The sequence below is a fragment of the Teleopsis dalmanni genome, chromosome 1 (genome assembly GCF_002237135.1).
Source record: "Teleopsis dalmanni isolate 2A chromosome 1, ASM223713v2, whole genome shotgun sequence".
Lineage (NCBI taxonomy): Eukaryota > Metazoa > Arthropoda > Insecta > Diptera > Diopsidae > Teleopsis > Teleopsis dalmanni.
Genome location: NC_051846.1, coordinates 38,350,932 through 38,363,955, shown reverse-complemented (window position 1 = coordinate 38,363,955; position 13,024 = coordinate 38,350,932). Strand labels below are relative to the sequence as shown.

General features: G+C 28.8%; 1 protein-coding gene across 2 annotated transcripts in view; it reads right to left on the bottom strand.

The window, feature by feature from the left end:
• Positions 1-2,167: 2,167 nt before the first annotated feature.
• LOC119671723 (anion exchange protein 3-like) overlaps positions 2,168-13,024 on the bottom strand; it is a gene marked incomplete at its 3' end in the record, with an annotated part of 143,813 nt that continues 132,956 nt past the window's right edge. For both annotated transcript variants that reach the window (XM_038082480.1, XM_038082481.1), the window contains 8 exon segments: positions 2,168-2,404; positions 8,677-8,817; positions 8,941-9,183; positions 9,262-9,420; positions 11,535-11,664; positions 12,040-12,161; positions 12,223-12,368; positions 12,610-12,757. In XM_038082480.1, coding sequence (XP_037938408.1) covers positions 2,168-2,404; positions 8,677-8,817; positions 8,941-9,183; positions 9,262-9,420; positions 11,535-11,664; positions 12,040-12,161; positions 12,223-12,368; positions 12,610-12,757 — 1,326 coding nt within the window.

The window sequence follows — 13,024 nt, the reverse complement described above, 5'->3', positions numbered from 1 at the left end:
TTTTTTTAACACATATATGAAATTGGCACAAAACAAGTATTTTAGGACAACTGTTACTCTTATTATTTGACTGCAGTTCACAATCACATATAATTGTGCGATTCTTCGGTATAACTTGCACACTTCCCTATAACGAGAGATAACTTCTTTTTTAAATGAATTGTGATAACATAAGGCCCCACCGCTTTAGCTAATCGCAAAACAGTAACACTTACAAGAGATATTTATAACTGTGGTTTCCTTTCATATATCGGGGCTTTGAAAATAAAACATTGAAAAATAATGTAGTTAGGTTTAAGGGAGAAGTATTATAAAACCCATCTATTTATGTATAGATTATAATCAAATGTTTGACAAGATTTAAAAATTACTAATGCACCTTATAACTTATAAGAAATGGGGTTTGTCACAATTTTGGCTACAGTGCTATGTCTATAATATAAAACAATGGTCTGAATACGGCTTGGTGTGATATTCTTGACCCATGAGTCACTTAATTTTTTAGATAGGAGCAAAAGTAGTTATATAAGGCTATATAAAGCCTTCAATCTATTTATTAATTATTAATAATAATAAAAAGAGTGTGGCTTTTCAAGTTTGAGTGGCTCAAGTATCATATGGTACGATATTCTTGCAATATGATACGAAATATTTAGGACATACTCAAAAGTTTTGTTATTATGCTTTTTGAATACACAGTTCTAACTACTAATATTGAAAATGGAAACAATATAACCAATTTTTCGCAAGCCAAGTGTATGACACTTGTGATATCTTTGAAATACAAGATATTTATTCGTAATAATTTGGGCACGAACACAAATGTCCTTTGGTATGATTTTCTTGATATATGACATAAAATATTTTTGATACAGACAAAAATTTTAGCACTACGTTCTATGAAGTATTTTACTTTTAACAAGCCTTGGAAAGTAAGACAGGATATGATATGATATCTTTGAAATATAAGACATTTATTCCTAATATTGTGGACATGGCCAGAAAACGTTATAGTATGTAGTATGAATAATTCCGACGGTTAGTATTGAAAACATATGGTATATCATAATAACAGTTCAGTTTCCATAAACCAGAGATGATTTAGAAACTAAATATTCAGTATTCAGTCGTATATCCTCAAAATAATTTACTGATTATAGGGTATGCATTTTTTTGAAAAGTACTAAGGAGAAGAGTTATGAGAGAGAGAAGATTTATGAAGATTACTAGATATCTAGATACCTTTGTATTGGACTAGAGGTGACCTAGTAAAATGGTTATATATATTAAAGTGTTTTTTTACTACACTTTATGGCATTGAGTTCAAAATGATTGAAATGCTTTAAAAATTTACGTTATATAAAACTGTGTTTTTACTCCTTGATGAAAATCAAAGGGAGATGGGGAGGTTGATAATAACAAGGCTTGGAAATCTTAATAAGAATAGAAAGTAATTATGAATATTAAGTCAAACTTTTACCAAGGTTCAGATATCTTGTCACTTTTTTGGTATTGAGCTACAAATAAGATGAAAATATATTTGTGTGTACCGTAAGACAGTTTAATCATTGGATGACTATATATTTTCGGATTCTTAAATTTTTTAAATTTTTTTTATTACATTTTTTTTTAAAATTTTATTTTTATTTATTAAATTTTTTTTAAAATTTTATTTTTTTTTATAAAATTTTTTTTAAAATTTTATTTTCATTAATTAAAAACTTAGTTTTCTTTTCGTTTGAGCACTTCATGAATCCGAAGGTGTGTAGTCATCTATTGACTAAACTGTCTTACGGTATACACAAATCTAACTTCATCTTATTTGTGGCTCCATTCAAGGGCCTACCGTGTAATGCATTATTTTATGCTTAATACAATATATCAATTTACTTTCCATTTGTTCATTTTTCGGAAGGTTTAAAAATGGAACTAATAGATTATATCAGAATTAATGAAATCAAAAATTGAAAATCATCATAAAAGTAAATCATTTTTAAAAAAATACAAAGCTGAAGCTATAACACAGCCAATCAACCACAACGAAAAAACACAAACAACATACACAAATTATTGAACAAAATGAAAATACAAACAACAAAGAAACCAAAAAAAAAAGTAAAACCAAAAACAAATTAAATTGTAGCACAAATGAAGGTTAAACATTTACGCCCATATAAGACATTGTGGAATGTCTGCGATATGCAGACGCTGGACCAAGCAGTACTGATGGCGGCGGTGCACTCAAAGTTTCGCAAACAGAAAGACGTTTACTTGCGCGCAGTTTGCGATGTGGCGGTTGCAATAGTTGTTGTTGCTGTTGAAGCTGTTGGTGTAGTTGAAATGGCCCTTGTTGTTGTTGCTGTTGTGGTAATTGTTGCTGGTATTCATTTCCCATCCAAAGCAACTTTATTTGTTTTTTTTTGTTTTGGTTTGTTTTTTGATTTTTGCGAAATTAAAAAAGCAAACATAAATGTGCGTAATTATGTGTACCATTAAGCACGCACACATACAAACATTTAAGGATATTCCACAGTCGTTGTGTGAGCGTGTATTTTTTAATGTGAGTGTGTATGTGTTTGTTCACATAAGTGTGATTTTATGCGTTCAATGTTCAATGTGCGTATGAGTAATTTTTATTTATTGCATTTTGTCGTAATTGTTTTTTTGCAATATTTTTTGTTTTTTATTTAATGTTTAATTTTTAATTAATTTTATGTTTATTAATAATTAAATGTTTGCAATTGCAAGTGTTTTTAATGACGAAAAGGAAAAAAGAAAAATACACAACATTGTAAACAAGAAGAGCAGAATAAAAGAGAAATTTACAATTTATAAACACACATAAAAATATATATATATATATATGTATATCGTTATGTAATCCTATGTATATACAAACACTTACTTAAATTATTTGTAAATATTTTCGTTAACACTGAAACAACCAATTCAATTAGGCTACACAGCCGTTAAAGGAAGACTTTCTGTGAGTAGCGAATTAAAACAGTTATTTTATCAATTTTTATTTATTGGGAAAAGTAATAAATATAATTATTAATTTTTTCCTAGGTTTTGTTATTGTTTAATGTCAGATAAGTTGGTACAAATTCACATTAAAATATATAGTAATCTCATATGGTATGTATCTATTGTAGCGTATTGTGATAAGTTTAATGTTAAGAAAGTTCGATAGAAAAACATAGAAATTTTTATTTTCCATTAAGTTATAAAACTTGTGTTAAGAAATCTTTGTTAAAAAAATTATGTTAAAAAACTTAACTCTCCTCGAGGGACGCTGTAACCACTAGAGGACGCGTCGCAAGGAGCGGATAGCGCATGCCTTTCCCGTTATCGAGTGGTAGGAGGGAAATAAAATACCTCCTGCACACCAAACAGTCGGAAAAAGGTCACTTCCTTAAAAACCCCTACCCGCAAATTACCCACTCGATATTTTGAGGTCGTAGATTGCGGATAGAGTTGTATGCTTAAACGGTCTGTAAAAGAAATGGCAGAGGAACCGTAAATGGTCAACGGCGACGCTCGTATACCTTTAAAAGAAGTACTGTTACAATATTTTCTGTCGGTCTGGAAGCAACAATTGGCAGCCCCAACACCAGAATCGGACCTACTAATTAACGAAATCGCAATATATAATATGAGGCTTTATGCTCCTGCTAAGAGTTAAAGGATTCAATATAAGAAACTTAAGTTATAAAAGTTTTGTTTAGTTAAAGGTTAATAAAGTTAAATCGAAAACATAGAAATTTCTATGTTTTGGTAAGGTAATGAAAATTATATTAAAAAAACTATGTTCAGAGGTTATGAGAAAATTAGTAATGTTAAGAAAAGGATTTACATTTTAACAATTTTTGAATAAAATAATCAGTTGAAATCTAACTCAGTGTTATAACTGATTCAGCAATGTTTTGATCTAATTATTCAGAAATTATCAAAATTATTACAGTAACCAACGAATTTAATATTAATGAACGAAAATGTGGCATCAAAACGGGAAAAAAAGTACTATATGGATTAACGGTTTGACTCGTCATTTGAACCAACCAACCAGCTATGGCTATCTTTATATACATTCAGGTAGCAATAAAGATATTTAAACCTGGAATGCTCAAAACAAAGATTGTTATGAAATGGCACTTCTAATCCCAGAGCATTGAGCGTTACAAAGTTCCACTTGATATTGATATAGAGGGGAATGAAATGAGATAGCCAAAAGAGGTTCTATAATTAACATAATGAACATCAAAACAAATCCTGATGTGTGAACTATTTAGGAGCATAGAAGCGCCATTATTGTGATAAAAGATATATAGTAAATAGAATCTTCGAAATTATATAAAAAAAACAAGGCAACTTTTGTTACATATATTAGTTCCTGCCAATCTGTAGTTCATAACCTTACTGAAGTGCAAGGCATTATGGTCTAATGTTTCAACGGTAGTATATTCTAACAAACGGGTTGTGCAGGAGGTACTATAGTCGACGCAATTACAATATCTGATTTAAAACTGATTAAAACTGATTTATCATTAATCTGTCACAGATAATGAAGGTAGACTTATCGGATCTTCTTAACAATATTTAAACAGTGTTTCTCAAGCGTCAGTTCGGAAATCGATACGTGTCCGTGCTATTAGCTCAACCGGTATACCTAGTAACAATCTGTATTTTTGGCTTTAACGATATCAACTTTTTGATGTTGATTTTTTCAACAGATTATAAATATTTAGCTGGGCTTTGGAATCTCAATACGTTTTGGGTTGAGAAATAATTGTTTAGAAGACTCAAAAGTTTAATAAGGATAAGTCAGGAAGTTGTAAAGGAAGCAACGGTTGTTGTTGTTGTTATTATTGTGACCCGCAGAGATTTATTAAGCGATTAACTTGCATAGAATCTCAAAGATGAATACATATAGTACGATGTGGATAGGTGATGGTAGAGTGAGACAGGAGGGTATTGTAAGTAGTAAGAAGTAAGAATGGTTTGAAGATGGTTGCGAATTAAATTGAAGTTGAAGAAATTAAGACGAAGAAACTTGACCATTTCAATAAGGTAGGTCCAAAAATCGCTTAGACTCAACTTAGCGTGTGAATTAGGGAAAGCAATGCTTACTCTAGCTAACCTCTCCTTGTCACTTTTTCAGCAACAAAATGGAAAATAGACAAAGTACATGTGTTGGTAGTAAAAGGCAATTTCTTTACCCTACCTAATGTATAATAGCTGTTCTGGTCATAATTTGGATCATTAAATAGTTAATATTTATTAAAATTTATTAGCTAGTAATCTATTTAATAGATTATAATTAATTAGTGTATTACTACATCTGTAGTAATGTCTAATACCAAGGTCAAATCATATAAATATTTTATTGTTTACTTATTATAATTAATTACTTTTATATAAAATATAAAACTGATGTATGATAATTATAAACTGACCTATATTTGGTTGTTTCAGTGTTAAAAAAATTGTATTTAACTATACAAGTTTATATTGTATGTACAATTACTATTACCAATAATATTTATTACTTATTAATATATAATAATTGTTAAATATAAATTATATACAAAACAATTAATTAAAATATATACTTTAGCATTATATTTATTTTTTATAAATAAAACGTTGTATATGAATAAATGAATTAAATAATTTTTTATTTAATTATATAATTTATGAAAATTTTACTGTTCTTTTGATCGCTGTTGCTACTTTGTGATTCGGCAGTGGTGATTTCTTATGTTTAGAATATTTAATGGATGCATAGAGCCGCGTTTATAGTATATATGGTGGTAGTCGAAAGGAGGTTGGAATTTTTAAAATGTTCCAGTGGGTAGAGACATGAAAATAGTGAAAAAATATATGCAAAAAGAAACCAAGAAAATTAAACAAAAAGGCAAAAATAGTAATGAATAACCAAAATTTAAAATTTCAGAAATTTTGCTAATTTCGTAAATTCAATATAAATTATTTTAAACAAAAAATTATAATTGATATATAATCTTATAAGCATTAAGAGATATGTAGTTGTTGGCATAATAATTTAACAATTTTTAAAACAAATTAATATATATATCACGTAGTATGTTTATTCTGTCTATATGATTATTAAATTTTTATTATTATTAACAAACACATTTTTTGAAGAATTTAATAAAATTCGGCTGTATTTCACTGTTCAATACTATATATCATTACACCTAACTTATATTCAGTTAAGGTGTAACAAAAAATACACATAAAATATAATTAATAATAAACAAATAGCATTACTTTGTCTAATTTATTTATAACAAAATAAACACTCATTTAAAGTTATAATAATAATATACACATTTATCAAAGGATTTAATAGTATGTAGGGTGTTCGAAAAGGCTTGCGTATGAATTCTGAACATATCAAACATTGCCGAAATTATTTTTAAATATTTTTTATGGATCGAATATTTAAGTATCTCCTTGTGATGAAGTCTGTTGCAAATTTATTCCGATTTAGATTAATTTTACTAAGACTATGTTCTGTCATATGCAGTAGTAAAACATAAACATATTCGCGCCAGCTTAATTAGTGAAGACCATTCTGAAACACTTTACCAAAAAACAAAGAATGCATCAAATGATATTGCCTGATGGTCAATATCATTTAGAGAACCTGCTAAAGTTGTGGTAGTGGTGATACCACAACCATCCACATAACAGATAACATCAAAGAAATTCTAAATAAGTTTGCATGGGTTAGGATATGATTAGGTGAAGGAAGTGTTAAAGCAAGAGAGGACTGTTTTGGAAACGAGAGTAGATAGGGGATGAAAGAAGTTTTAATTAAAGCTAATCTTGGTCAAGGCGAAGTAACATTGCCACTTCAATGACATGCGAGCCAAATATTATTTGGACTCAAGTTGATATATGCATGTGGACATGAAAATAAATAGACAATATCATGGGGAGTAAAGCTGTGTTCTGAGTACTTTCGCATTATATATGTAATATATATCCTGACCACAATTAGACTAGTACAGATTTTACTGCATGGGGAAGGCAGTAAATATTTGCAAATATAAAGCTCTTGTTCCAACGAAACAATGTTTTGTTATTTTTCCGCAGTCGTTGCGGATAAAAGTCATGTACTGTTGTACCATTTCCTTTTTATACCAAATTTGGTTCCAATATGTGCCTAATTATTTCCGAAATTGATAGTGTAAAAATGTTCGTCATACGAGGGCAGTTTGATAAGTCAGTGAATTTTCCGCGCAGTTACTCCAAATGCAACAGTTCAGTCGTCAGCTATAATCTACCAGTTGGCAACTTTCTAATTTTCAGCAAGCTACGTCGTTCAGTCGGTGTTTGATAGCCGTTCAAAGTAGACAACCTCGTGAATTTTTACGAAAATGGAAAAAAGTGAATTTCGTGTGCTGATTACTGGCCGAAATCCACGAATTGGGATACGAACTGCTACCCCATCCAGCATATTCTCCAGATTTAGCCCTTTGCGACCATTTTCTCTTTACAAACCTAAAGAAATGGCTGGGCGGTAAGAGATTTGAGTCGAATGAAGAAGTCATTACCGAAACAAACGCGTATTTTGAGAGCTTTGAGAAAACCTGTTATTTGGAGGGAATAAGAAAATTAGAAAAACCATGGACTAAATGTATCGAACTAAAAGGTGATTATGTAGAAAAATAAAATGTTTATTTGCCTAAAAAAAATTTGTTTTATTCAAAAAGTCACTGACTTATCAAACCGCTCTCGTATCAAAGTTTTGTATTGCAAAGTTTTTGATACAATGCATAATTATGCGGAAATGAAGAAGTTGCAGCATACTTGAGATAAGGGTACCGAATAAAGAAGAGAATAAATCGAAAAATAAACAACAATAAGCAAAGAGTAATGTTTTTCTATGTTAGATACAGAACTTTACGAACACCCCACATACAATAATTACTTTAGTTAATAAGATTTTGTAATATATTTTTTAATTTAATTTATTTTATTAAACAATTACACTTAATATAATTTTTATTTGATTGTTTCAAAAATAATAGCTTTTAATATACAATATATGCGATACAACAATTAAAATTAAATTTATTTAATTTAACAACACTAATTTATTTACAATTTTTTAACTGGCTTTTAGTTTTAAATAATGACTCAATTATTATAATAAATCTCACATCAATTATATTTGCATAAGTATTTATTAAAACCCAAAAAAAAAAACAATACAAAAAAGCACAATAAAAATATTTATTTACAAATATCATAAAGGACTTACAAAACCACTGATTCATATGTTATATGTAAAAGCCAATATTTAAAAGCCAATATACAATTTTTTAATAAAACGTAAATGCATTAATGAGTATGCAAAATATTTTCTATAAATAATGTTAATTTAAAGGACATTGATTGTAATATAATAATAATATTCTATAATGAAATCAGTGTTCATGGAGATCGATTAAAATTAGTTTGATAAGAAAATAATTGCAAATTAAGCTTATTATATGCCAATTCAATCAAAACATATTTTTAAAATTTTATAACGCCATAATAAATGCAATTTACATAATGTATAAATGTAAACATGATAATTTAATTCAAAATGTTGAGTAAAATAATGATTTTAATAAATTATAATTAAAAAAAATTTACCTGTAAACTGGTGTAGCTGTTGTACTTTCTTTTGGTAAATGGAAAAGCGCTCTGATACTCATTCACATGTCTATGCCTTAAAAGCAAAGAACGCATCACCGCCGGCTTATCACTTGAGCTAATCAATTCATCTATAACCATCTAAAAATATTTCAATTGAAATAATATTGTTTTAATATACATCATACACACAGTAGCTTACGAGATATATATTTATTAATAAATATTATAAAAAAATATAATAAATTTTTTACTATCACTAACCTGCTCTACAACACGATAAGCAACAGCGGGCAAGTCCTTTTCATTTAAGTCAAGTAATACAACACCAGTCTCCAAGCAACGGCGTAAATTAAGCAAGGAGTGAAATGAGAGTGAGGCAACGTGTGGTTTACCCCAACGATCAGAACCTTCTTGTACATCTTCTTCATATTTGATCCAACGTGCTGTTTCTTTCCATTCACGATCTTCAGCAACACCGGTGAGTTCATTGAGTTGTACGAAAGTCTAAAAAATTTTTTCATTATATGATTTATTTTTACTTATATTTATATATATGTATGTATATATGGATATATATTTTACCTCATGTGGGCTATGATCGAAGGCCTTCTTGGTTTGTAAAGCAGCGACACTGATTTGTGGTAATTCACGCAATTTAATGGAATTGTGATGAATTTTGTGTCGCCGCAAAGCACGTGGATCATCTGAACGATGCGACCTCAACTCGTTGAGATCAGCCTCCTATTTTTAATCAATAAAAAAAATCGATTTTAATATATATATATAAAAGGTTTTACGTAAGTATGATATAATAAGATTTAAAATATGTCAGAATTTGTTAAGACACCTTACAGTATTTTTAAACTATATAGTATACTATACTGTCACATTAAACATTATGTTTACAATCATACTGTTTTCTTAATGAACACCGATTACGGATTATAAACATGAATATATTTATTTAATTATATATATATCTTCATTCTTCTTCTTCTTGAGTTAGTGCTATTACGCACTTTTACTCTATAATGGCTGGGGGGCTTATCTCTACCCCACACTAGGCTTTAACTAGGCTAAAAAAAAAACATCATTTATTTGTCTTTTAGTTGATGACGGACCTTAAATCAGCATATCTTCCTGAGAGTCCAGAAGTGGACTTGAGGATTGTTAGGGCGGGGTTAATTAGCGTATCAACTTTAGTGAATAATTTAGAGCTCTGTCTCTGATATATTTTTTCACTAAGTCATCCTAGATTCTATGTATGTCTGTTGATCTATATATACATGGAATCTTAAACAGTTTCTTAAAGCCAGGTTTTGAGCTATCTGTAATTGCTTTAAGGTAGTATTTGAGGCTTTGCTATATGTAACACATCCGTACAGTAGTGCAGGTCTAATTACTTGCGTATAAAGTTACTTTCTGTTTTTAAAGTTGAAGTGATAATTATTAAATAGCGGCTTTAATAAATGTAGAAGCTTAGAGCAGCTATTCCGTTTGTATTTCAAATGTTTAAGCCAATTGAACCGTTTGTCAAAAGTGAACCCCAGATATTTTATGTTATCCTCCCACTGTATCTCCGTGTCGCAAACACTCACTCTTGGAGGATGCTGTCTTCTTTTTCGTGTTATATATATATTGATTAAGAATTATATTAACAAATTAAAGACATATAAAAATTAAAAAATACACACATTCAAAGTAAACAGAACTTTTTACAAATATTATTTTTATTGAAGTTGAGGTATTTTGTGCAATGCAAACCATAATTCTATTGTGTCAACTTCACATTATCAGAGTACTTCTCTAAGTCCGATGTGCTCGATAAATATTGTACTATCGCATGTGAGTTTGAGATTGTTGGCCAGCATGCATTTCTTTTGTTATTGCATTAGTGCCAAGCAAACTCCAAGAATATGTTTTGAGACCTCATTCTCCTTTCTACAACACTACTAATTCAATTACAGCAAGTTCATCATTTTCTCGGATCTTAATTTAAACTACAGTCCCTAAAACTACTAATTGCTAATTGAGTTAATTTAGTTGAAAGATCCTATAAACAATTATTATTGTTAAAGCTTTGGTTAGTCGTCCCAATATAGTTTTCTCTTTTTCACCTCTCTTCCTTTTTATCCTTCACCACTTTACCGGAATTTCAAGCATGACCTGGAACCTATTGGATCCTTACTTGATTATTTGACCAAGAATATTTAGCTTTCAAGATACGACATCGGAGTGAATTTTTCCAAAAAAGTTATAAGTTGGGCACTAATTCAGTTGGATCTGGGAGGGGTTGGCCTTACTGATACATATAAGACCAAAACGTAGTCTCACTATAAGTAAACATTTTTAAAAAGTCTACTTTGCTTTCAAACATACGTTACGTATCTTCATTTTTTTTTTTTTGTAATTAAAGGTATCAAAAGAAAATAAAATATAATGTTTTAATTTCTATAAATCTTTAAATTATTTATATAAACCGTAATCAGTATAATAAATAATCATTAACAGTTAACTTTAAAAAATGTGCTAATATAATTAATATCTGAAAAACTTCACAAAATAATATTTTTTTTTTATTTTTTTTTTTTAATTAATTCAATTAGTTAAAATCTAATTCTGACTATTTTAAATCTATAAAACATATTAATAAAACTAAATATAAAATGGATATTAATATGATTAGTAATATATAAACAACCTGTGAAGCTTCTAGATGAGCCTATATGGTTAGCATAAATTTTTAAAATACAAGCAAAGGAAAGGATATATGAACATATAATTAAAATGCATATTATTAATAAACTAATGCAAAACTAACTTAAAATCTTTATTAGTACAAAACAAACACAAACCTCCAACGTGGTATCTTCAGGTTGCACAGATACTTTCCGTACTCCGGCATCGCCGTTTTCTTCGGTTGGTTTTTTGCTATCCACGCTTTCTTGATGTGAAAATTTGCGTTGTCTATAATACTGATGACGGCTAAAATAACGAAAGGAAAATCAACTATTTAATATTATAACAAATTAAAGAGGCTTCAATACACTTTAAATAGGTTCTAATACAAATTATCTATCATTTACACTCCTTTCAGCTACCTTCTACTTTCAAATTTTGGGTTTTGACATTATATTCAAGAATCAAAATCATTAAACAGATCCACGTATATAGTTTATTCGGGGCGATATATAAAATAGGTCGAAAACTAAGAAACTAATTTAATTATAGATAGACTGAAATTTTGTATCAGTGCGATGCGCCCATATATAGTCTATAAACTGCTATTAAATATTATATTTTCTCTACGAAGTCATACCTACATTTTAATTTTAAGGAATAAATTTTATATATTCGTACCTTTTTCGACGTTTTCTCTCGTGTATATTATCGTTAGGTTGATCATCATAACCTAAACTAGGTGGGGTAACAACGGCCTTCTTTTGACCAAACTGCACATGTTTTTCGTCAGCAGAATTATCCTAAATAATACAATTAACATTAATTTAAGTTGAAATATTGTTATAATATGAATTTGTTTACTGAATGATCTCCATGTCCTGCACGTTCAGAAACTAATGGACAATCTTCTGGAATGTCATCGTAATTTTGTTGATTCACAGGATCGTTTTGACTTTCATATTCTGAGTCTTCTTCAATATTAAGATCACCTTGGGTATTACGACGAACTAAAATAAATTTAAATAATTAAATTAATGCAACAAATACACAAATGAAAAATATTTAATAGATTTTGCACACTTGATTAAATTATTGAATAATAAGTTTACATACACATACAAATAGATGTAGAAAAAAATATCATAATAAAATATATTATATATAAATCAGTATTTATTATTATCATTATCAGTCAGTATATATTTTTAACTGTCAAGTAATTTGCATTTAAATAATAAATTAACTTACTATTTTTTTGTTTAAAAGAACCGATGGGAATACTCGAATCTTGAAATGTAGTTACATCAAATTTCTCTTTTTGTGTTGTAGGACCGGCGAAAACTTTTTCCATTTCCGAATCCAGTAGCACCTCGTTTGGGTCTTCATTTCCGGTGGACTAAAAATTTAGAAAATTTTGAAATTAATATAATTGAAATAAAAACATATTTTACTAAATGAATTGTAAGTTTTTGAAAAAATTGACAGAAAAAAAGTTGATAATATCAATTCTTTTTTATGATCTATATATACAAATATACATATTTAAGGAACAAGTGGAGCTATAATTAACATCAAAAAGTTGTGCAAATTTTACATTAAGACCGAAAAGTTTTCGGAAATTCTCATTTAAAATTCGCGCGCTGTATATTTTTCGATATTTTAA